The following is a 26,922-nucleotide window of genomic DNA, read 5'->3' as shown; positions in this document are numbered from 1 at the left end:
ATTCCTGAACCATGAGTTAACTATGGCAGATATTACCATTGAATCTATCCCCTAACACCTTGAAAAGGGATCCTTTGCCAAACCTCCTATCCTAGATAAAAGTGTGTCATCAAGGAAACCAAGAACAAAAAGGGTGCTGGACCACATGACATACCTGCTGAAATCTACAAGGCTGGTGATGAGAAACTAAGACTCCACAAATTCATTCTTTGAATTTGGAACAATGAACAGGTTCCTGGGGACCTGAGGAATGCCAACATCATAACTGTCTTCAAGAAAGGAAGTAAGTCTGTGTGTGGGAACTATAGAGGTATCACCCTCCTTTCCACAGCAGGGAAAACCCTCAGCCGCATCTTCCTGAACTGTCTTCTGCCTCTTGCTGAGGAAATTCAGCCAGAATCTCACTGTGGTATCAGACCATCCCATGGGACAATTGACATAATCTTTGTTGCCTGCCAGGTCCAAGAAAAGTGTCATGAAAAATATCAGGACCTGTATATGCCCTTCATTGACTTCACTAAGGCCTTTGATTTCATCATGAATCCTCCATCAATTATGAAGCTTTTTGGAAAGTACTGGGCAGTAAGCCTGTGCAAATAGGGAGCTATTCGATTTGGGTTTGGATTCGGCCGATTCGGATGCCAGCGATTTGATTCAGAGCTCCAAATCGGTTTTCAGCTTCGATTTGGACATTTGGCCATAGGGTATAATGGGGAATCAATGAAATATCTATAACTTTGTTGTTTTTTTTCTGAAAGCTGCAGGCCTGCTAGCCCCTGCTGAGGCCACGAAGTCTGCCAGCTGTCAGGGCGATCGGTGCAGGGGTTCTGGGGCCCTGCACCTCTAGCTGCTTACAGGCAAAATTTGTGACATGGGTGCTTGTGCAACTGTATCTGTCTTGGGGCACAGTGGGGGGAAACTACTGCAGGCCAGGATGCTAATCCCTGCTGCGGCCACAAAGCCTGCCAGCTGTTAAGGAGGTAGGTGCACAGGGGTTCTGGGGCCCTGCACCCCTAGCTGCTGACAGGCAAAACTCGGGACATGGGTACTTGTGCAACTGACTGTCTCTTTCTTGGGGCAGTTGATTGTCTGTATTGATTCTTTCCTTTCCTTAGTCTGTGGTTTTGTAGGTGTTAATCCTTGCTCGTTAACTCATTATCTAGTAGCTAGCTACTGTGTATTGAGCTGGTCCCTGAGTGAATCATGATTGATTGGTAACACAGTAGATTAGCAGGCAGGCCTGCAGTGGTTCCTCTCCCCGCCCACCCGGTGCCCCAAGACAGACACAGTTGCACAAGCACCCATGTCATGAGTTTTGCCTGTCAACAGCCAGAAGTGCAGGTCCCCAGAGCCCCCCTGCACCTATCTCCTTGACAGCTGGCAGGCTTCATGGCCTCAGCAGGGGCTAGCAGGCCTGCAGTTTTCACCCTGCTGCACCTTAACACACACGTCACAAGTTTTGCTTGTCTGCAACTTGAGGGACAGTTTCCCCAAAACCATTGCACCTATCTCCTTGAAACTCGGCAGGCTTTGTGGCCTCACCAGGGGCTAGCATGCCTGCAGTTTTGACCCCACTGTGGCTTAATACACATATGTGACATGAGTTTTGCTTTCAAGAATTTGGGGTGCAGTTTCCCAGAAACCCCTGCACCCATCTCCTTGAAACCTGACAGGCTTTGTGTCCTCAGCAAGAGCTACCATCCCTGTGGCTATAAAGGAAGTATGTTTTTATCCCCCTGTGGCTTAACACACACACACGACCTGAGTTTTGCTTTCAGGACTTTGAGGGGCAGTTTCCCAGAAACCACTGTACCTATCACCTTGACACTTGGCACACATCATGCTGTCAGCAGAAGCTATCAGCCCTGAAAGTTTCATCTGAATCAACCAAAATATAACAAAGTTATAGATATTTCATTGATTCCCCATTATGCCCTATGGCCAAATCTTTTCCGAATCAGTTTGGAAGCTCCGAATTGATTCCGAAAGCCTAAAGCTTTCAGCAATTCGATTTGGATTCGTAGATTCAGCCTCTGAATCGTCCAAATCATCTCTGAATCCAAATAGTGATCCGAAGCTTTGCACAGCCCTACTGGCCAGATTTGGATGTCCTGAAAAGTACATCAAGGTTGATGAGGCTTCTCTGTGACCAGATGTAGCAGATTGGAGACAGACCCCATCCAAACTGGGGTCAAGCAAGGATGAGTCATTGCCTCAACTCTGTTCTCCATTTTTTGACAGTCATCCTGGTTCTTGTTAAGGACTGCCTTCCTTCCAGAATTGACATTGAATCCCGAACAGACGGAAAGCTCTTCGATCTGGGTTATTTATGCTTGAAGGCTGAAGTGCTTAAGCAACCATCCTTGACCTTCAATATAATGATGACTGTGCCTTCTCTGTGCACACTGAGGAAAACCTCCAGACCAAATTGGAGTGTTTCCTTGAGTGTTACCAGCCTTGAGTCGGTGATCCTCAAGCACCAATTTTGCTGGACCAAACATTGTGTGTAGATGCCTGATTCAACTCTCAAAACAAGTGCTCTACTCCCAACTTAGTAACAGTGTGAGATCTTGCAGTGGCCAGTGGAAATGCTACAAGGACACAGTGAAAGCATACGTCAAGGAAATGGATGCTGACATCAAGAGTTGGGAGAAGCTGGTTGCCAACTGACTCCAATGGCACGAGAACCTCACCCAAGTGGCAGCCCATTTTGAGGTAAAGCATCTTGCCCTTGAAGCAGAGGAAGAGAAAGAGAGGCATCCTAGTCTTCAGCATACTCTCCCCTGTGGAAAGACTGGCAGCTTCCGTGGACAGATCTGTGGCTCAAGGATTAGTCTTAAGACCCATCAGTGAGCCATGGTAGAGATTGTCCTCAAATCAAGCGATTGCTGCTACCTCCTCCGCCAATTTTTAAGGCAGCATACTTCCTTTATAGAGAGAGTCATGTTACCCAATAATTGACAGCATCTGAAATAGCTGACTTTTATTAATTAAAGGGGAAAAATAAAAGAGAAAAACAAAAACAAACAAACATACAAATTGGAGACACATAATGTCACTGAAGGAAAGGCTTCAGAATTAGAGCTGGTTTATAAACCTTTCTTTAGTCATGATTTTGAATGATTTTTCTATGGAACATGAAGTTTCCACAAAACAAATATATAGAAAATCAAATCTAGCTTGGTTTCAGGTTGGGGTAATGAATCAACATTTTGCTATGGCCTGGTGTCTGCCTAAGGGGTTATCATACATTTTCATGTTTGTTCCACTTGCTTGTGATCCAATCTACACACCTTAGAGAAATCCATGGATCTTTTTGAATATCTGTACCTAGCCCTGAAGAAAGAGTAGCAGTTCAACCAAACATGCTATTTTCTCTGTTTTGTATTATTTTCTATTTTTATCTGCTTCAGCTCTTGCCTATTATTTTTTGTAAGAAATCATTTAATGACAAACTTCTTTGAGCGTGGTGCTGTGCACAGGTCACTGCCACTGGGCACACGCATAGGGAAAATGTTATGCTCTGAGACTCTCAGCTGTATCCAGATTTTGGTTTGTGGCTAGAAGAAAGTCACACAAGAGTTCAGTCAGCCCTTCATGAGGTCTCCTGTGCTTTTCTTCAGGGTAAAGTTTTGCTTCACAGTGTTGCCTTTGTTGAAAGATTGCCCTTTACATGTCTGAAAACAATGACAACTAGTGCAATCTGAAAAAGAGGGGGTGGCTTAAAAGTAACTTCAGTCAGATTTACTGAAAAAATTGGGACTGTTGCTTACTGAAACCAGCTGTCCGTACTGCCCCAGTGGTTTGGTTCTGTAAACAGTGATGCACACAAGCACTTTATTAGCTTAAGTTATTCTTGTGTCAAGTGTCTGCTAGATCAACCCCGAAATCATTGTGAATGATGGCCGTATGCAAGCCCAGTAACTGATCTTTATTTCAGCCAGGGAATCTTATTCTCTGTTCATCTTATCTGGGTGCTTCACACTCAAACTTATGGAACATTAATACAAATGGATTTAAAGTGGAGAGTGCACCAGGGCCATGCGTCCTTCTCACTCACACAGGTGCAATCCCATACAGCCAAAGTACTGGCTTCAGTGGAGTTTCCCTGTGGCTGAATCTACCCATTGACTTCAGCAGAGACTGCATCATGTGCAAGCATGGGCAGTAGTGGAATAAGGTCACAGAATATTAGGAAAGTAGGTTGGAAGGGACCTTAGGAGGTCTTCTAGTCCGGCCCCCTGCTCAGGGCAGGATCATCCCTGACTAACCATCCTAGCCAAGTTTGTCCAACCTGCTTGCGAAAATTTGGAGGAATGAATATTTCACAACTTCCCTAGGTAGTCTGTTCCAATGCTTGATCACCCTCTTAGTCAGAAATTTCCTAATCTCCAGCCTAAATTTCCTACTGCAGTTTAGGGCTGTTTGTTCCTAGTCCTGTCTCATATGGCCTGGCCACAGAGAAAAGCCCATCTCCATCCTCTTCATAATTGAAGTATTTGAAGACAGTTGTCAAATCCCTCCTCAGTCTTCTCTTCTCCAGACTAAATAACCTGCCTCTCTTCATAGTCATGTTTCCCAGGCCTCTAAATCATTTTTGGCACTCTGCTGGACTCTTTCCAAACTGTCCACATCTTTCTTGAAGTGTGGGATCCAAAACTGGATGCAATACTCCAGGTGAGGCCTTTCTGGTGCTGAATTTAATGAAAGAATCACCTTTCTTGAATGAGAAGAAACACTTCTGTTAAAAGAGCCCAGGAGGCCATTGGCTTTTTTTTTGCAACATGAGCTCATATACCATTTATGGTCCACTGTAACCCCCTTATTTGAACTACTGCAACCTAGCCAGTCATTCCCCAATCTGAACTGTGCATGAAATTATTCCATCCCAGGTGCAGAATTTTGTACTTGTCATTGTTGAATTCGATCTGAATGGAAGAAAGCAAGAAGATTCTTGTAGGAGAAGTGGGCAGAAAGGACAATGAGAATGTCACTGCTGGCAGAGTTTAGGGGATGAATCAGGGCCCTGCTGCATCAAGAGGTGAGAACATACTAGGAGGCATGGATGGAGTCAGGATAAGCCAGAGAGCAAATGTTCTATAACTCTCCGATGATAACCTTTTGGGCAAATAAATGCAAATCAATATTTGTTCCATTTCAGTGATCTCCACAATCCAGCCTTTATAATTCCATACCTTAATTTCCCTGCTGTGTTGTTATTTTATCAGAAACGAGTAAACACAATGCTTTTTGCCTGATAAGCTCTGAAATTTAAATTAAGCCATGATAAAATAATAGGTGTGTGTTTTCAGTAAAGGCATCTACACTGGAACTTCCACAAAGAGTCTTTCTACATATGGGACCTCAGGAAAGTTAAATTGAATTAATTAGCAGTTTGAATGTAAGGGAATGTAAGCAGATGTGGGGGAAAAAAACCCCATGCTTTACTGGAAGAAGCAGTGCATTAGTTCAGCCCAGCTCTGCAGCATATGTGTAGATCGGGTGCTTCAGTGGGGCTTTTTTGGCACTTTTATCTGATTTAATCAGCTATTAGACAAAAGTGTCCAAAAGCCCTCTGTTCAAAGACAGAGATTTGTGTTTATTTTGTGTGAACAAACCTAGGGGAATATCAAGTGTTAGGGCAAAATTGGCCATCCATTTCTGTTTTCCTTACCTGTATCCTATGGTAATAGAGAGATAAAATTGCAATGCCTTGTGTTGCTAGTACAGAGAGCATTGTGTTGCTGAAGTAGCTGTCTTCAAACAAAAATCCTGACAACTTGTGACATTAGAGATCTCATGACACTTGTAATAGGACCATGTTTATTAATCATGATGCTGAGTTCCAAATTGGTGATTACATTTGGAAGCGGATGGAGTATTTTCTACTTTACATTGTCCAGCTCTTGTGACATGCTGCTGTGAACTGTTATGAAGTTACTTTGTTCCACCTCAGCAGCAGTTGCATTTGAGCGATATAGGGAGTGAAGTGGTTCCAATATGTGCTTGGCTTGCAATTCTGTACAGTGATTTGAGGATTCTAAATGAAGAGAGACATCTCATTTCTAAATGAGAAAAGCCCAAGGCTGTATCGATTCAATCTTTGCAGTTTTCTCTAAACTACCTTGATTGAACTGATAAGCGAGTGAACTAAGGTTCACTTTTCAAACTGGAAAGGCAATAAGACCCCTGCAGTGGCCCATGCCAGTACCCGGGAGTGCTAGAGCACACCTCCCAGCCTTCTGGCCACTGCAGAGAGTCTGGAGCCTGGCAGTTTCCCCCAGTCATGCCTTCTCAGCCTCTGGCTGCTGAGGAGTGGGCATGGGGGGAACCCCCCTGGAAAGGTCTCTCTGGCACAGGGGAAAGGAGGAGGGGGTAGCCCCCTGGGGTGTTTCTCCCCCTCTCCCCCATGCCCAGAGCCAGGCAAATCCCTTAGCCATGCCCTTTTCTCCACTGCAGGCAGGCTGAGGAGTGGGCCTGGGAGAACCCCCCGCCCCCCCCCCCCCCCCCCCCCCCCAGTTTGGTGCAGGGGAAATGGGGAGGCCCCCAGTGGGGTGTTTCTCCCTCCCCCCCCATTCCTTTCCAACCCAGAGCTGGTATCCCCTCCTTGGCCACCAAAATCCCCTCCCCCCCAGCTTCAGACCACCAGCTGGGTTGTGCTGGCATGGAGGGAGGAGGGAAACTTGCAGTGGGGGCTTTACTTTCCACACTGCAGCTGGGAGCCAGGCTGATCACCCAGCCATAGCCCCTCCTCACTTGTTGGGCCAGCTGAGGGAGTTGGGGGTTCCTGGCTTCCAACCCAAGCTGGAAGCCAGGAACTGAGCTGATCACCTGGCCATGCCCCCTCCTGGGCTAGCAGGCTGGCTGAGGAAGGAGGTGGGGAATGCTCCCTGCCCAGCTCTGGACCCCTGCTGAGCTGTGTAGGAGGGGGAACAGTGCAGGAGGGGCAGCAAGCCCACAGTAGGGGCTTTACCACCACCCCCCCCCCATGCCAGGAGCCAGGCTGATCCCCCTGGCTGAGGAGGGGGTGGGGCTGGAGAAAATTGGCCTGGTTTCCAGCTGTGGGGGATAGAAAAACCAGGGGCAGGGTCAACCCTGCTCCACTGGAGCAGAGAGCCCAGTCCAGGGCTGCACAGGATCCTGGGATGCTGGAGGACTGCGAGTTAACTTGAATTGGAAGGGGATCTGGGACAGAAGTTCCATAAACTGGTTTGACCTAAATCAGTTAAGTCTGATAGTACATCCATCCAGGTTTATCTTTAACCACTTTCAGCCATTTTGAAAGCGGTTTAAGTGTACCAAACTTCTGTTCTGTTACAGGTTTAAACTGGTTCCTGATCACTTAAACCGGTTTGTGTGTAACTTCTGTCCCGAGCCAAAATGTCAGATTCAGGCCTGGTGTAATGTCACCGACTTACCTAGCACATTAGTGGCATATTATAATTGAAACTGGCCCAAAGGTGTGTTAGGTGTCTGGACTAAATCTCTTTTCTCGCTACAAAGTTACTAACGTTGTATACAGAACAGATAGCAGGATTGCGTGCCCTTTATCTGTATGTGCCTGATGCATAGTGCAGCTGCCTTGACATTTATTACCCTATTATTATCCTACAAAATGCCAGAAAATAAATATCTTTATTATTTAATCTTTGTACTTTTCCTGCATTATAAATATTCACAAAAGGGTCAAGGCCAGAGCTGATTGCAGTGCAATTTAACATAAGCCAAACTATAAAGAAGCCACTTCCAGGATATTTTTGGTAGTTCTCTTGGACTCACCAGTTTCCTTGGTCCTTTCCTGATGGCTCAGGTTCTCGCTCACCAGAAGTTCTTGCTCTTTCTGCATCAGATGTTAACACTTGTTTGCTACATTGCAATTCAGTTTGCATGCAAAAGGAAGTTGGCTTGCGGTGAATAATGCTTTTGTACTGAAACCCTGTCACCTCACCCCATCTCTGTCGCACATGAAAATTAGTGGGAGAGGTTCAACCTATTCTAAGTCCTGTAATTAATAAAGTCATATAACTAGAACGCTCTGTCACATGGAAAAAGCCTAATTATCTTCAAAGAATGCAGTGTTGCAGTGGGCTGCGGTCTGTTAGGAGTCAAACTTATTTTAAAATAAACTAATCCAGTGAGATGAAAGGTCCAACTTTAAAGACATTTACCAATTAATTTTGATAACTGCTTTCAATTCAGAAGAAAAATCTTTTTAAATAGCCTGTTAAGCTGGAGGCTTTTAAAGGTTCTACGATTGCTCTGATTTTATTTTTAGTTACTCGGTAAATACACTGGGACCTATTAAAAGCTATATAGCCTTCTCGTGCACAGATAACTCCCGTAAAAGTCACTTTGGCCCTGATCCTACAAGGAGAGTCACATAAACAGATCCTGTACCAGTGTGAAACCTGATGTGATCAGTACAGCTCTGCATGTGCAATGCAGGGGACTCTGGACCAGGGCCTTATACAGTAATAATAATATCACCTGGCACTTTTCCTCAGCAGATCTTCATGTACTTTACAAAAGAGTTCACTTTTATTACTCTTGTACATGGAGACAGTAAGACACGGAGAGATGATTTGCTTAAGGTTACTTAAAAGGCCATGGTAGAACCAGGATTACAACTCATGCCTGCTAAATTCTAGCTTAGTGTGCTAGCCACTGGGCCACACTACCCAAACTTGTAGCAGGGATATCTGCATTTATCAAATAAATGTAAAACTTACAGCACTAAAAAATGAGGCTTTGTTCTTTCGTCTTTGCTAGATGTAAGCGGTCATGTGTAAGATGTTTTGTGCTGTCAGGCCAACTCCAGTGTTCACATCACTAGCTTGTTCAACAAATTCAAGGGTAAAGGAAGAGTTACAAAAAATATTTGAGGGTTGGAAAAATGCCAGTTAATGAATGGTCTAAAGAATATAATCTCTTTAGTTTATAAGAAAGAAGTCAAAAGGTGGCTTGATTATGCTGTACACGTTCCTGCAGTAGAGGAAAATATCGGTACTAAACGTACTAATTTAGCAGAGCAAGGCAGAACAAAAATTAATGGCTGGAAGTTAAAGCCAGACAAATTTAAGTTAAAAACAGTCTGCACATTTTTAACAGCAAGGATGATTAACTATTGGAACAAATGACCATAGGAAGTGGCAAAATCTCTTTCTTTTGATGTTTTCAAATCAAGCCTGGATGCCTTTCTGAAAGGTCTATTTTAGTGTAACTCAGTGTTTTGGGCTCCATACTGGGCTAACTATGGGTACGTCATTGCAGCACAATGCAGCGCCACACAGAGGTACCTGCTCTAGCTCTGGATGCAGTAGTTTGGACATCAGAAAAATATAACTGCATTAGTGCAGTTTCTTGCCCAGCCAATTAGTCCTGTTCAGAAGCAAAGTAAATTAGCCCAGGTGGACTGCCACTGTAACACAGCCATACTGTTTCTGATGCCCAAGCTAGCTCTTCCAAAACTAGAATGGGAGCCTCTGTGTGGTACTGTATAGGGCTGCATAACCAGATCCTAAGTGGAATTCCATGATTAGTGTTATACAGATGGTCAAACTAGATGAATTAATGGGTTTTTTTTGCCTTAAAATCTACAAACCATCTAGGCATCTTTGAGTCACTTTGAAGGAGGAGTCCTTGCCAAATTTGAATTTGCAAAAATAAGCTAAGCCCATTTAAAAAGGAGGAATAGTTCAAAGGGTAGATGAGGCATAGTTCAAAGGGCAAATGAGAAAAGAAGCCTTTCACTTCTAAATCGCTGCTTATGGACTGACCCAGAGCAGAAATGGCCAAGAACCATTGTCAATCGGTAAGGAATGAAATGTTAAGGGCCCACTTATATTTCTTTAAAGTCTCTCAGTATCCTTTGTGTAATAAGGGGGGATGGGATCAGTTCAGTTAGTAGACAGGCAGGAATAATCTAGTTATATACTGTTTGACCCTCATTATTTTCATTTGTGAGAACTAGATTTTTACAGGTATTTTAGAAACTAAAGATGCAGGCTGGCACTTAGTAGGATTTTCAAAAGCCCTTAGGCTTGAATCTTGAAGGGGGACTAAAATGTGGCCTGGATAGGGATCCAACAGATGAGCTAAATAGTTCCTGGAGAGTTGAGAGACATAGATTCTCTGTCTTACAATGCCGCTAGCCCACCATGTGCCACTGACCAAGTCACCTCACATCCCCATGCCTCAGTTTCCTTCTCTATGAAACAATTGTAATGACATTCAGCTTTGCAAATCACATAGGGGTCTATTTATAAAATTCTTTCTCGTGTCTCATTGTCTAAAGACTGAAGGGCTAATCACACATTCTAGTCTAATTTTCCAAAAAAAACCCAAAGAACTGAATATTATTATTACGCAGATGTGACACTCCTCATCATTCATTTTTAAGTGGCTTCTTTCCATTATGTTTTAGTTCCTCCATAATTGAACATTTGTGTCCACTGCATACAGCAATGGCTGAGCTGCCTGTCTATACCTGTGTATTGTCTGAAACAATTGGAATGAAGAAAATCTGGTGAATGACGGATCGTTGTTATTGTTGCTGGTATTTTTCTCGATCGTGATTCCCTTTGTGACGGCCAACAGGCATGTTGTGCCCCAGCTTTCCTGCTGCTTTTAGCTGCTGAATGGGCAGCTTACTTCAAACACATACGGGTGCATATCAGGGGAGGAAATTCATTGCCCTGTCTTTTGTGATAAAAAACCATTGTTGCTGATTCATTCTGCAACTGGAGGCCTGTTTGGTATGTTTATTTAATTTGTAGCACTGGGTTGTTTTAAAGCCACTCCCGAGTAATGAAGGGTAGAATCGGGGAATATTCTCAGTGGTTATGGGAGCTCTGGCAACAGCAGCTAAGCTCATTTTCATTGTCATGTTTTGCATAGTACTTCATGTTTTTAAAGCACTCCATCTGGGTATTAGCAGTGGCACTCCAGCTCCTTATATCATCAGGCCCCATTATAGGCTTTTCTGCTGGAATTAGTGTCATTTTCATTTTCTGTTACTCTTTTCCTGGCATGGGCAGTTCCAGAGGAAGTGGTATTTTCTGCTTGGCATTTATTCACTTCCATCTACCATGGCTAGCTCTGCCTGTTTATCAGATTGCCTGACTTTGACTGAGATATCCTAACTCTATTCCTTTTTTAACTAGAGCTGACTCCAAGTGTCTCTACTCGGCAATGGGGCTCGATGCCCACCCTGAGGGGTGGTCAGAAACAACCCGTAAGTTCTTCCCTGTTATACAGCTGGCTGCTGCAACCCAGGGCTGGAGCTATAGTTTCTCTAACTGCTACAGTGTTGGTGTTTTGTTTTAAAGCTTATCTCTAAATACATGTATTTTTAGATTTCCAGTATGCTAATGTGCCCCAGCCACCCCTCAAAGTAAAGTAAAGGAGCAGGGAGGAAGGTATACACACTGTTTGGTGTCGGAGTGGGTCTGCCTACCTGTCTGGATGGTGTTAGGTATTATCGTGAGAGTGATAGTTGATGGAACTGAATCAACTTGGTGCACTGTAACCAGTGGCACCCTCAGGGCTCTGTTCTCAAACCTGTACTCTTCAATGTGTTTATAAATGATCTGGACTCAGGTGTTATAAGCAGACTGGCTAAGTTTGCTGATAACACCAAACTCTGCAGAAGTGCGGTCACCCTAGAGGATAGGCTGGCAATCCAGGCCGACCTTGACAGGCTTACAAGGTGGGCAGATCACAACCTGATGGCATTCAATGCCAAGAAATACAAGGTGCTCCACCTTGGGAGAAAGAACCCACACCACACTTATAGGCTCGGCAGTGCTACACTACCTAGCTCCACGTCTGAAGGAGACTTGGGAGTCATGACTGATCACAAGATGAACATGAGGCACCAGTGCGATGCCACACTGGCAAAGCAAACAAAACTCTAGTCTGTATCTTCTGATGCATCTCAAACAAGACCCGGGAAGTCATCCTCCCACTTTACTTGGCCTTTGTGAGACCACAGCTGGAATACTGTGTCCAGTTCTGGGCTTTGCTTTTCAGAAAGGATGTGAAGAAGCTCAAGAGAGTCCAGAGGAAATGATTAGAGGACAAGAGAGCAGGCCTTATAAGGAGAGGCTGAGAGACATGGGACTCTGGAAAAACATAGGCTCAGAGGTGACTCAGTAGCAGCCTATAAGTATATAAGGGGTGTACACCAGGAACTGGGAAAATGTCTGTTCACCAGGGCTCCCTTTGGGAAGACTAGGTCCAATGGTCACAAACTCTTGGAAGACCGTTTTAGGCTAGACATAAGGAAAATCTTCTTTACTGTCCGAGTCCCCAGGGCCTGGAATAGACCCCGCCCAGAGGTGGTGCAGGCTCTACTCTGGATTCCTTTAAGAAACACTTAGATGCCTGTCTTGCTAGGATCATTTGACCCCTGCTGACTGCCTGCCTTTTGGGCAGAGGGCTGGACTCAACGATCTTGCAAGATCCCTTCCAGCCCTAATGTCTATGAAATCTATGAATTGTATCCTGCTGCATGTATCAGGAAATCTCTCACGCTACTTTCTGGACAGGGCCTCCAGTGTGGGGCACTACTGTTAGCTCAGGCATCTATCTCAAATAGATAATGCTGTGAGAGCAAAGAACTGAATGTTGACTGTATACAAATGCAGATCACGGTATGATTTGCGTGGGGTAGGGGCTTGAAAGATATTGTTGTGAATCAGAGCAGCCGCCGGCAGCCGCCTGACTCACACACCGAAGTGTTTAGATTTAGACGCAGGTGAGCCTTCGTTCCGTTACAGCTTCGGTTATAGAGTTGAGTATACGCATATAACTTTGGTTACAGAGTCGAGTACACGCACGCAGTCAGGTTACAACGGGATAATGACGGACGTGGCGCCGGAACGAACGGTCGAGCTTGCAAGACTTCCTACGTCAATATTTTACGCTGACGGGGTGATTGATTGGGAATTGATCAATTTCCCAATTCTCTGGTGACAAGCACAGGTGTTTTCTGTGAGATCCCCAGAGCTCTCCGACTTGGGTGGAAACCGTTAAACTATTTATAGGCAGAGGTGTTTTACAGGGATACCCAATGGTGAACCGTTATATGGAATCTTTAATTTTTGGCAGGTGGCAGCTCTTTGTCTCCTCAAGTTACAAGGTAGTGGGTTAGGTTTCTCTACCTGTTACGTGTGTGCTACGTGTGAGGAGCTTACGTTTATCTTTGACCAATTATATATAGTTTCCCCTAGCATTTGATTTCAGCTGACCAATTATCTACAGTACTCTGGCCGCATTTTGTTTCAAGGAATTTTTGGCAGGGATGTCTTTTACCCCTTAATCGTCAAAATGAGGATGATTTGAATGGTATCTCTTGCTCAGTGACATGGGCACAATTTAATTGGGTTGTGACAGATATGTTGTCATATCCTTCTGAAAAAGGAATTGGCTTGGAAAAGAGATTTTCTCTGTAAAGTGGAAGGAAGGAAAGCCCTTTCCCCTCCTATGCTTAGGCAGTGCTACCAGCCTTGTCTGGACCTTTGTCAGCAGTGCTGCAGGTCAGGTTTTTGGGACAGGGCAATATCTGGATGTGCAAGGGACTGGTATGCTAATGTTAATTCAAGGGGTACCTTGCTGAGGGGTGGGAAGGGCACATCTTTCATAGGACTCAAAATCCAATGCCAGGACTGCAACTTATGTGACATGAAGCCGTTGCCTGTTCAGCAGTCCCAAAGCTGGGTAACTGCCCTTTCTTCCACCTGGGTTTAATCGCCTGTGTCAACATCTTGCACAACCACTCCTAGGCCTCCTCTATCGAATGCCTTGACCACTCCACCTCACAGGGTGCAAGAAGCTTTGCTGTGCATTCAGAGACATAAGCCACGGCTGACCTTCAAAACTGGGTGAATACAATAGGGATGGGGCCACGCTCTGTTCTGCAGGGTTTTGAGTAACACAAATTCTGTTTCCAAGAATGTATTGTCTAACAAGACAGACAGAGAGTGCATCTACACATTCATGAATTTGCCTTAGATACTGCGCATTTAGTTTAGTACTTGCTTAATAAAGTACTAAGGGCTCTATACATGTGCATGGAGCCTGCTCTGATGTGCTGGAAAGCCAGCGCATTGGACTAGACTCGATTACTTGAGTTGGCTGGACCATGGAAAGCGATGCGCTCCAGCAGCCTTCCATGTCACACGTATCAGCATTGCCACCCATCTCCGCGCTGAAAAAATAGCAGCAGTGTGCTTTGAAATAAAACACGTTCAATGAACTTTAGTTCAAAGCATCTCATTGCCATTTTTTCAGCACAAGGACATGTGGCAACACTGATACACATGATGCACGGACACTTCTAATTAGCACAGCTTGTAAATTAAACCGCCTGGCGCTGCATCCCACAGCGTGTGTAAAAATGCCCTAAATGTGCAATAACTAGAGTTACTGTGCAGCAGCATCAACACACAGTTATTTTGTGATGCTTACTGCACAGTAGCCTAATAACACTGTGCAGTAGATTATTAACACAGTTTTTAACCACCATGCTACTGCTCAGTGTTATTAGGCTAATGCACAGTAAGTGTCTTGTGTAGATGTGCCCAGACAGTGGGAGAAAGTAAGTTTTATTATCCTTATTTTGCAGATTAGGAACAGAGAGATTGAAACTTTCTCAAAGTCTCACTGGGAATCTGTAGCAAAGTGAACTTCTTGCACCTAGGTCCCTATCCAGTGCTTTCAGCACAGAAATGCTTCCCTTCAAATGCCTCTCCCCATCTTGTCTCATGAGAAGCCTCTCCATATTGTGAAGCCTCCCTCTTTCATTTTGTGTTGTGAATGCTATGGTGATAGGTGCTAATCAGAAACACAGATTACGTAGAGGATGGTTGGTTCTCAATAGAACGATTTGTGATGCTGAGAAATGTCCATGGGGAACTAAATGACCATTATGAAATAAAGACTTTCTGTCTACCCACCTGGTCTTTATTTGAAGCAGTAAATGCACTACAGCTCATTAATAAACTTAGCCCTCCAGCTCCCTCTGGCACTTAAATGTTAGGATGAGATGAAGCATAAAACTAGCCAGCTGTCAGTTTTAAATAGTTATATAATAACATTCATGAACCTTTCAGAATGCTGTCATTGCCCTGAAAAGTACAATGCCAGGCTCTGGTTGCCATATGAGTGGAAGGGGGAGTCTCATAGAAGAGCAACACAATCTAAGCTAAAGTGCCTATCCAGATAGCATGTAAATCAGACAGATAACTAGGGGAGGAATGGCGGAGGTAGGAATGGGAAAAGGAGAGATGAGTCGCAAACACCAGGTGTTGCTTAATACAGTTTGGGATTGCTTTAAGGGTCTATTTGTTGTATCCGATAGAGATAGAAAATCGTGCCCAACCAGTGATTAGCACTGGAACATTGGCTGGCAGGAGTAAGTTTGCAGAAGGTTCTGAAATAGTTTTTCTCTTATAACAAGAAAAGTATCTTCCGGGCCAAGGGATGTGAAAAAGGCTAAGAGCAACAAATGGATGATCACTAGAAGAGTGGCAGTAAGTTAAACTGAGTTAGCAGAGCATAGAGTATGAGATGTGGGTAGGAGGAAATGAAAGCTGAGAACAGGGGAGAGGCAGAACTCTGGAATGAACATGAGGAGGATGAAGAAGTGTTTGGATTTGATATGGATGGACACACAAACTCTGGGAAGAGGATTGAGAGCAGCAGGAAGTAGGTGATTTGGACAGCAGCATTTGGTAGAGACTGGAGGAATGTGAACTATGTAGCTTCAGAGACATCTGAAGAATAAACACTTTTTGCACAATAGGGTTTTCAGTTTTGTTTAGGTTTTTAAACCCATGTTGTTCACTGCGGCATATGAACTTCAGGATAGAGAAGAAGGATCTGATTCTAGAGCCATTGTAAAATAGGAAGAATCAAATGGATTTGGTACTGGATATGAATGGAGATCAGTTAAACAGAATGAAGAATTGACTATGAGACTGAATTGCAACTTTAAGTGACAATAAAATAGATGACTTACCAATGAAGACAAAACATGGATGCCATCCAAAGGCAGTCCCTTAAACATGTAGGGCTGAACTGTTTAAGGCCTTGTAGGTCAAAATTAACATCTTGAATTGTACCCAGAAAGCTACTGAGAACCAGTACAGACTCTAATGTAGAGGAAAAAAAGGTGGGGACTCAGGGCAGAGTCCTAAGATAAAGAAGACTCTGGAGAAGGTAGAAACATGGTCAAAGAGCCATCAGACAAGATATTAAAGAGCAAATAATAAAGTAAGAGAAGGAGCAGGAAGGCAGAGATTTGGGGGGCAGTGATAGAGAGAGTTTTTTGACCCCAGCAGTCTTTCCTGCCCAGAGCAGGGGGGGCTTGACCCGATGAGCTCATGAGGTCCCTTCCAGCCCTAAGCTTCTGTGAATATGTGAGAGTTGTTTGAGAAAAAGAAAGAGGGAGTTAGCAAAACGTAGAGAAGAACAGACTGAAGAATTAGTCTTTGGGTCCAATCATGATGAAGTCACTAGTTGTGTTAATGGATAGCAAATAACCTGGAGTAAAAGAAGTGGAAACCAGATTGCAGAAAGGAGTCAAGAGAGAATCAAAAGTAAAATGGTGGAGGCAATAGGAACAGACTCCTTGGAGGCAAAATGGAGATGACAGATGAGGTAGTAGAGGAAATAGCTAATCCATTAGTATGTGTGGACTGTGGGCTGCAGTAAAATAGGAGAGGAATTATTTAAAGTGGAATAATTTGGTATATCTAGGACATTAGGGATGAAATGAAAAAAGAGGACATTAAGACTGAATATCAAGGCAACCTTCATATGGGTAAGTTCTGAATTGTTTATGAAAAAGGAACTGTGCAATTATATATGTGTTGTAATGTAGGGAACAATCTTGCGTGGTCCAGAAGGATATCTGAGAAGTATAATCTGAAGGCCACAGACTAATCTAATGGATCTTTTCAGTCTTTGCTTTTACAAAATCATAGCTGCCTCACAATACATAGTTCATTCAACAGGCTTTCACTCTGTGCACAGACCCCAATATTCTAAAAGGTCTTTTTTACTCAAAATCACTCACTAAGTAATTTCTGTGTCTAATATTTAATTTGGGATCTCTTCATCAGCAGCCTATTGTAAATGGTTGATGGTGAAAATTCCAGCTCTCTCTTGAACATGTCACATGGTATGTTTCTGTTCATCACCTGGGTCAATGCAGCTCATAAAATGTAGTTTTCGTTGAAAAGGCTTACATTTGAAAATTCAGAATTTGCTTCCTGTTTTTTGTGTGGTGGCATCACATCCCAAGCAAATACATTCATTCCCATGTCTGTGGCTGTCAGATACTACTGTGCACCACGTAAGACCTATTTAAATGCTTTGAAGATGTGCAAGGATTTCATGTGATTGAAGTTCACTCTACATCTGTTCAAATGAGCACATGAACAAAATGCAAAATTTGTCAGGTAGAATGCATGAAAGATGAGCACAAATCATTTGCATCCTAAATATTATTATGATTATTCTGTGAGTTGCCAGGGAGCAAAAAAATGTACATTATGTTGCACTGATATTCATTTTACTATGGCGCTTGGTCTAAATACCACCATGTAGAAGCTTTAAACTTGGCTGCGCCATTTGGATATGGAAAGTGTTGGGTCTGGATGCAAGAATGACACTTAGAAGAAAACAGTGAACCAGATTCTGGGACAAAACCATGAAGCTGTGAATATCTGCAACTCAAACTAGTTTCAGTGAGAGTAGATATTTAGCAGCAGTTGGGACCAGGCTATCTGCCCTGATTTACAGCTTCTGCCATGCCATTGTTTCTGCTGCAGCTGAATAGAATATGAAGGCCTAATCCTGCCAGGTGCCAAGTATCTTCCAAGAGTTCCTGGTTACCTTGACACCTCACTTAGATCAATGGAAGTTGCAGATGAATAGTACTTCTTGTGGATTGCCCAGTAGCCCTCAGTCTGAGGCTGTAAATGAGGATAGATTATGGCCTGCAGTGAGGTTGACTGATTATGTCTGAAATGCTCTCAAATTATTGCAAACAAACCTCCTTTATTCCATATATTTACAATAGCTGCAAGTTAGCCTGGTTTCTAATAGTGCAAATAAAGTAATGGAATTTCAATAAATAATTCAGCCCCAGCTCTGGTTTCGGCTTCAGTGTTAACTTTCAGCACCTGGCTGCTGTTATTATTTGTTAGTCTGATACTCTGCTTAGAGGCATGGAAATTTGGCTGCAATTCATCAGCCTTTGCAGAATATACAATATGACCAGATCACTGTCCCAGGCTCAGAGATTTTTAACAGACATAAATTCCAGATGTGCACAGATTTACTCCTAACGAGGAATCTACATGCAGAATTCCAGAACTATGCAGTGAGAACAAGAGCTCTTTGCATAGTCACTGTGACACATCAGTCATTTCTTTGGAGAAAGTATTCCTATATATATGCCTAATCTCCACTGGAAACGGTAATAATATTACTGTAATTTGCATTGCCACTGACACTTTCTCTCCTGACAATGATCGATTTCTGGTCTTTATTCTACCACTTTTCTAATAGAATTTTTAATTTTTTTGAGTATCCATTCAGCTCTCCAAATATAGAATCATCTGTGAGAAAGATTATGAAACTTGGTGCTCTTGTGACATATCTGAACAGCCCAGACAGTACTACACTAAGACATGCTGTGCCTGTTTCACATCCCATAGCTCCCAAACTAGAATCAGAGCAGCCACATTAATGTGGAGTTATGTGGCTACCAGTAGAGGGACTGCATTGGTGCACACACACCACCACATTAGCGCAGCTGTACTACCACATGGGTCACTAACAACTTAAAGGCTATAGAGGTTGGGAGATCTTCTGGGGAGACATAATGGGAGGAAACTACACATATTTGTATAAAAAAATGAGTCAAGCATTTGCCTAGGACTAATCGCTACTTCAATTTTCACTAAAGCCAATGGAAGATCAGTCAGTTAACTTCAGTGCAAGCAGGATTGAGTCCAACATACTATATTCTAGTTAATCAGTTGGAGTTGTGCACAGAGGTCAGTGCTAGCTAACCAAGGCTTCTGCATCTGAACCATGTGCCCATTCTACTCACTTGAAAGTAAAGTTATAATGGAAGACTTTAGTTTTGTAAATTATGCATTTAGCCTTGGAAGGATTGTCCTCACGCATGGTGAAAAATTCCCAAAACAGAGTTTATGGTCAGTGTCTCTGCTATGCCACTTGAAAAGGACTTTGGTGATCATCAGGGATCCTGGTTTTCTCTGATTAAAAAAAAAAATCCCCAATTTTCAGTGAAAAAAAAGTAACCCACAATCCACATTTGTCCATGATTAAAATGAAACACCACAAATGGATTTTGGGTTACTTTTTTTATGAGATTCTTTTTTTTTTATGAGGGAAAACTAGGATCCCTGGTGATCATTAGATATGAAAGTCTGTGGAATATTCTCAGACAAAAAGCCAAGGATTGATCTGTTGGACTGTTTGCAATCCTTTCACATGGTCACACTGCCATTGTGGAGTTGGAAAAAGGCATGAACCAAAACCGTAGAGAACCTCTCTCATATTTCCCCTCTAGATATCTGAGGGATCTCCAAAGTGCAGTAGCACTTCTGGAGATCTTAAACTCCACAAGGGCACAAGCTCAGCCAATTTGAACTGAGCATAACAAGCCAACTCCCCAAAAGCTGTCCAGTACTAATTCAGTTTGTGTGGATCCATAATGCACATTTGTATGCCATATTCATGCAATGTTTTTGGCTGACTTTTTGGGAGCAGGCTGAATTACACCACTACCTTCTTTTGCTTTTTGTTATTGTTCTCGGGTCTTTCTGGCAACCAGTTTATTTTTATTCTATTTGATCTACAGAGAAACTATCCCACTTCCAAGAATTTGTGTGTGTCTACATATCCATGTGTACATGTGTACATACAACACACAAACACATACGTGTGTGTGTGTGTGTGTGTGTGTATAGAATTTCCTCTAGGCTTGTTGCTTAGAATTCTACCTAGATAGAATTGAAATACTGGAAAAAGTTCAACAAAGTTAAAGTGCTGCACAATGAATTTATTACTGTTGTTACAGACCCCTGCTTAGAAAAGCTCTTAAGCATGTACTTGAGTCCCAGTGAAGTCAAGGGGATGCAAGTGCATGCTTAAAGCCAAGCATATACTTCCACTGAATTGGGATGTATTTCATCACATTCTTAAATGCTTCCCTGAACTGGGGCCATAGTCAACATGAATGTCCTATAATACATAGATTCTGATACATGATTTATTTCTTAACTGAGACCTACCAAAAGAGTATGATGAATACCAGTATACACTTCATAGCTTGCCTCTGTTGGTGGCACTCCAAATACCTTACTGGCTTTTACATTTGGACGAGAACTTGTAAAAGAAAAGAGACTAGAAAATGGAAAAAACTATCCTCACTAAAGCAATACCTTGGCACAGTTGATCTCATATTGCAGCCAATGAGTTTTCCCGGCAATAGAGACCTGTGCTATTGTGTGTGTGGTATAATTGCTAAGACAGATTTTTTTTTATATGGCACAATAAATAGGATATTTCCTGGCTTGTCCTACATTTCAGGTAGGGTTTACACTTCCCCTTTGGATTCAATGAGTAATGAGAGTAAGTGTCAGAAGGCAGACTCCTTTCCCAGTTGCAAAGCAGAGAGTGTAACTGCATGTAATGTGAAAGTAGAGTTTGATTGTAGGAATGATGAAACTGAATCGCCTTTTCAACCTCACTGGGAGACATTTAGATCAATTAGCCTGCCTGCTTTTGCTAACTTGTTAAAATCCCTTTGAAAAGAGAATGTGTATTAGCATCATCAAAAACATCTGTATACATTGCCACAGTATCCAAAGGGACCTGCAAAAAATGACTTCAGCCCATTACTCAGAATGATCCCAGTGCAATAAAATATGAAAACACAAGGAAAAAAGATGATCGTTCAGAAAACCCAGGACTTTTCTGCTCCAGTTTTCTGCTACAATACTTAAGAAGGATGCTTAGTCATTTTTATGATCATTATTAATAACAATATTATTTATCCTTTCAAGTTCCTGCATTTTGGGAATAACTCGAAGTGAAGCTTGAAGTTGTTTCTTAAAGTTAATTAAAATACTATAGAGTTGTCTCTCTGAGGTGTAAAGTCACTGTGCATGCACTAGTTAGACTATTTTTGGAACAAGTCAATGAGTTTGTTACATTTATAACATTATAATAGTTTGCACTGACATTGAGTCATTCATTCACAATAACTAACTACTTTAGACAGTAGTTGGAGCCTCTAAGTGCTAGTGAAATACCACAAGTAAATATTTCAATTAGGCCCATAATGTTACTGAGGGGGTTTTTTTTTAATCTTCCATAGTTTGTTCTTCAGTAAGGTACCAGTACCCTTTCCACACAAACACCCATTTGTTTCCATAACTTAAAAATAGAGAACTAATTAAAGAGGTTACTATTAGTAATAAGACAGAACATCCCGTTCCTTCTTGCCACTGTACATGCAGAGTCTGGCAGCGGGTGTGATGGTGGAGTTGTCCATGTCTGTTTACTCCAAGACCCAAGGGAGGATCCTTTTGTAATAGGTGTCTAGAGGCTAATTATGAAAATAACAGACACATTTATTATTAGTTACATTCTTTTGAATTGAACTGAAACAGCATAACCAGATTGGGATGTTTCCAAGAGGGAGAGAAACAGTTCTGCAGAAGCCCCACTCACCACACACGCTAGAACGGTGCTGTGCAGTAAGTCTGAAGGACTAAGTCCCATTTCACTTTATATACCTAAACAGCACCTAACTATGCAGCCACCTAAGTGCAGATTTCAGCACTTGGAGTTTATCATTCATTTCTGGGAGCTGAAAAGTGCATAGGCCCACTGCACATGCTCAGCAGGTATGCACTCTGGCCAGGTAAGGATGCAACAAAATTTGTCCAGGTATGTAAGCCTGGGTAAATCTTGAAGTTAGTCACAGAAAAACCATGACTAGTGGGTATTAGATGCTGGGTGAGGACCTTCCCATGTTTTAGCCCAATAGCCTAGGGGTTTGGGCACTTGCCCAGGGATCAGAGGACTCGAACGCTAGCCCTCGCCACCCAGAGTGGGTTTAGACCTGCTTCCCAAAAAAGCGTTCTGACCACCAAGCTACAGTACAGGCATTATTGAAGCCTCTCTCCAGCTCTTCTCTTGAAGCCGGCCTACAAGACAGGCAAGACAGAGGTATTTGGGACAGGAGGAAAAAATTAAGACTGAGGGCGTGTGGCTCAGTGAGCAGGCAGCTGCTGCCTTGGCTGGCAGATGGCACTGGGTTCTAGTCTGGGGTCTTGATCATTAGGGCACAAACTGTTCCAGTGCTGTTTCTCCACGTTATGCAATAAGCATTTAATGTGAGATGTAGCAGATCAGCTTGAGAAGTGTCTGACCTGTGGCTAGCGTTTTCTGTTGGCAGGCAGGGGATGCAGGTTTGAAACTTCTGGCACAGTGTGAGGGGTCTGGACTCTAGATCTCCCTTTCCATATCTAAGGGCTATAACCATTGCATTATTGGCTGAAACATGGGAGGGTCCTTTTCCACAATCTCCAAAGCCATCCTGAGCCATCATCATTGGAAACAAAAAAAACTCAACAAAACAAAAACAAACCCTCAGCATTAAATTTCGTGAGGAAATATACTCCATCAGGGTTCAGTCTTATAAATGTGTGAGTCAGTTCACTGTGCTCCAGGGAACATATAAGAAGTTGTATGTCAAATTTACTGTGGCAACAGGAACAAAAACAGCCTTCCTATTTACCAGTCATTAGCCTTTCTATTTCTTGTCCACTGCTTTGGCTCTTGGTCCTGATTAAGGTGTTATTTAATTTCTGCCCGTGGACAGAAGCATGATGATCTTCTATTTAATTGCTGTCCAGATGCTGTCTTGCAAGCTGGTTTCCTGTGATGTTAGTCTGAGAAGCTATCCTTCCTTCCCCATCTCTTCCAGCCATGTTACGAGACATCACAAATGTTCTCTGAATGCACTGATTGCTCTTTGAATTTATTATTAAGGTTTCTTTTCTTTTTCTGACTGTTGCCTATTTAAGTACTGGATGCTCTTATTAGCACTGAGAAAGGGCTCACAAGTCCAGCAGAGCCATGTCTGCAGAGAGACAGCATGAACTCATGGCTAAAATGTATTGCCAGGGAGATTTGGATTCATTTCCTCTCTGTGTCACTGATTTGCTGTGTGATCTGTGACAGGATTTTCCATTTTGTCCCCAAAAGAATGGGACTTTTATGAAAAGTGGTTATGTTTTGTTTCTGGTTTGTCTTTTGATCTTGAACTCTCCTTCTTCCTTGGTATGTGTGTGGAAATTACTGCCCCCGCCCCACCCCAGCATTTAGAGAGAAAGGGATTTGGGGCATTTGCCACTCCATGAACTCTCAACCCCACATCAACCTTTCCCTGGCCAGCAATGAATATGAATTCTGTCTCCCCAGACTCCAGATCAGTTTTACCCCACATCAGTTTTGCCCCTTCTCTGTTCCCCATATCTGCCCACTGCTCCTCATCAATTCTGCCTGTCTCTAACTCTCAAACAACCCATCAGTTTGGCTTCTGAAGCCCCCATCAGCTCTGCCGATCAGTTAACCCATCTGTTCTGTATTCTCAACTCCCACCTAACCCTCAATTATCTTCCCCTCATACAACTCCAAACCTCATTTCTGCTGCTACTGAGGTTCTTCATTCCCCTTGCCCAAGTCAGGTGAAATAACTGTAGCAAGGTCCTCTTCTTTTCCTACCAGGACAGATGCTGAAGGGGTGAAGACAGGGGCTGGAGGAGTGGAACATTCCCTCTTGCTTAAAGGAGGAGAGCAGGAGAGCACAAGCAGAGCTACCCTGAGTTGTTGAACTCTTTCTATTCCCTGTTTCCTAACTATTCTTTCAAAACTGGTTGCTGAAGGGATGGTGGGGATTAGGTTACTTCATGATATCCAAGAAGCCCCAGTTGGCTGCTTCTCTCTTAAGAGGTGGGTAAGTGGAGAAGGCAGCCAGTGAGAGGGGTTTTATCCTATATGCAAGTCTAAAATTAGAGTGTTTCATCTCATTTTGAGACTGGCTCCAAATGACTGACTGCAAATCCCAGCCAAATACTCATTACGCAAGAGAATTTGTGAGAGTTCACAACAGTGTGTTGTCTACCCACTTTGCACAAAGTTGAGTGCATTATGCTCGATGGAGTTAATAATCTGGAGTAAAATCAGTGTAAAGAATACATAATCAGGGCCCTTGTCTTTTTTATTTTGTCCTTGGGCTCAGTAGTAAATAAATTGTCCATCAAACCCTCCAAGAGATGGACTAGAGACCCTGTGAGCCAACCTCAGGGAGAGCACTCAGGTGGCAAGGTTAGGTGAATATGGCGTAATCTCATCATACCCATTTGGAGCATTTGTCTCTTTTTCAGGAAGAGCAAAACTTAGTACGTACTACAGCTGAGTTAGCAAAACCAAGCAAAATAAACTAATTCCTATTTCCTAGCAATTATTTGTGCCCAACACTGTGAAACAGTTCAGTTTCCTATGGTGACCCTATGCTTGTCCTGGCTTGTCAATTTGAAGAACAGAAGTGACCAAACTGTAGAGCTGTTTAAAACTGGACTACTCTACTTCCCAGGGATTTTTGCAAATCCATTTTCTTTAGTTCTCCTTCCTCTTCATTTCCCTTTGCTGCCATGTCAAACCTCCAGACTTGAACATCTTTAGATTTGGAGAGTGGTATCTGAACCCAGATTAGAGTATTCCATAGAGATCCTGATTTTACCCTATACTGTATTGGATCAAACCTTGGAGCCCAGCACTCCCCAAAACCTGATCCGCTTTGAACCTTGTGCAAATGCAGGCTCATTGAAAGCTGACTTCAGGAAAGCAGGAAGTTCATGTTTCTTTCAATAAGGATTTAAACCTTTTTTAGTAAGCATTTAATAAGCAGGACCTGAATTTGGTACAACCAAGTGGGTGCTTCGTAGACCTGTAATAATTAGAAGTGATTCCTGCTCAAGGACAGCGTAATGCCACCTCTCAGCTTTAATTTCAAGAAGACAAAAAAAAAGTAATACACTATTTTTAACCCACATGGGCCAACAAGAGGATGTTGGTTGCTTTGCTTTGCCAGGATTGTAAGAACTTCTTAAACACACTGGTCCCACAAAATAAAATTGAAATCTATCTAAACCATTATCATCTTGAAACTCTTGGCCACCAGTGTAATTATTATGCAAATATGTCCTTGGACACAGCTTTAGCTCCACTTAGCCAATGTTATATTTGTATCTTCTCATGGCACAGAGTCAACATTTTCATGGATAAGGACCATAAACTTCTGAAGGGAAAAACCCAAGCCATTTACTTGATGCTAAAACTAACAGAAGACCCACCTTCCCTAGCTACACTGTCCCTCTTGAACAGTGCTAGAATGCTTTCTCGAGTGACCCATTACAGCTTAGCCCTGCAGTTGTTCTATTATTGTGTTGATGGTAAACTGCCTTAGACAACAAGGACTGTAAGTTATTTTCAGTCTGGTTTTGTCTGTGTAGACATCCAGTTTCCCTGCTCATATTTTGTGAGCAGTTAATCGTGATGCATACAAATATTTTTCCCTTTCTTTTCCATAGGCTGGTATGGATGGAGAAAGTATTGGGAACTGTCCTTTCTCACAACGTCTCTTCATGATCCTGTGGCTCAAAGGCGTTGTGTTCAATGTCACTACAGTTGATTTGAAAAGGTAATAAGTTATAGGATGAAAATAATTATAATGGTCCACAGTTTCCTTTGCATTAGAAAATCCCCCATTAACATCACTGGACTTTGTAGTAGGCCCACGTGCCTATGACACCGAGCAGAGTAGTTGTGATTCAGTTTCCTGAATGGTTTTTATCTGTAGAATATTTTACTTTGTATATTAAGTGGCACTCTTTCAAAAATATACTGAAAGTGAAAACCAAACTGCAGGAAGGAAGGAAGAAGGGATGGAAGTGAGAGAGGGATGGAGGAAGAACGGGAAAGCAAATATGACTGGTTTTATAAAACACTGCGAATACCAATGAGGCACTAAAGTATCATTGATGCTATGAAGTTTCTTTTCCTTTTGGCAGAAAACCAGCTGATCTGCACAACTTGGCACCTGGGACTCATCCCCCATTCTTGACTTTTAATGGGGAAGTCAAGACGGACATCAACAAAATTGAGGAGTTCCTGGAAGAGACTCTTGCACCTCCAAAGTAACAATTTAACAATTTGTTCAGTAAGGTTTCTTAGAAATAGAGAAAGAGGATTTGAATGGAAGTTAAAAGAAACCCCCATTCTGCAACCTTTACTTACAGTAGTCTTTGCTCATGGAAAATTCCTGATGACTTCAGTGGAAATATTTGCATATATAAAATTTACTTACCTGTAGAGCTGCAGAGTATTTTCCCTCATTGATTACACATGGGATTTTTGAGAATGATACCATAATAAATGTGACCAGTTCTGGTGTCCATGGTTTCCAAAAGATTGAAAGTTGGTGTAGGTACAGAGAAGTGCTACAAAAAGTATTTGTGGATGGGAGAAAACTCCTTACAGTGATAGATTTAAGATGCTCAATTTGTTTAACTTATCAAAAAGAAATGGAAAGGTGACCAGTTTATGGAATACAAACTCCTTTTCATGCAGAAAGAAAATGTCTCATTCCAGAGGCATGAGGCATGACAAAAAGCAATAGGTGGACGTTATAATCTGACAAATTCAAGTTACAAAAAAGCACACATTTTTAATATTGTCAATGATTAACTAATGGAACAAAATACCAAGGAAAGTGTCAGAAACATCCTTCCTTGAAATCTTCCG

The 26,922-nt window shown here is 42.6% G+C and overlaps 1 protein-coding gene across 5 annotated transcripts in view; it reads left to right on the top strand.

Moving 5' to 3' along the window:
- The window catches only part of CLIC5 (chloride intracellular channel 5), a 79,845-nt gene that overhangs the window by 14,348 nt on the left and 38,575 nt on the right, over nucleotides 1-26,922 (top strand). For 4 of the 5 annotated variants that reach the window (XM_025209583.1, XM_025209584.1, XM_025209585.1 and 1 more), the window contains 2 exons: nucleotides 25,710-25,819; nucleotides 26,190-26,315. In XM_025209583.1, coding sequence (XP_025065368.1) covers nucleotides 25,710-25,819; nucleotides 26,190-26,315 — 236 coding nt within the window. Of the gene's footprint in view, nucleotides 1-11,162; nucleotides 11,234-25,709; nucleotides 25,820-26,189; nucleotides 26,316-26,922 lie in introns of all 5 variants that reach the window. The other variant, XM_025209582.1, reaches the window with a different exon arrangement.

The sequence above is a fragment of the Alligator sinensis genome, unplaced genomic scaffold (genome assembly GCF_000455745.1).
Source record: "Alligator sinensis unplaced genomic scaffold, ASM45574v1 scaffold1156_1, whole genome shotgun sequence".
NCBI lineage: Eukaryota > Metazoa > Chordata > Crocodylia > Alligatoridae > Alligator > Alligator sinensis.
The sequence above is the reverse complement of the archived record's forward strand: the minus strand, read 5'-3'. Positions and strand labels throughout refer to the sequence as shown.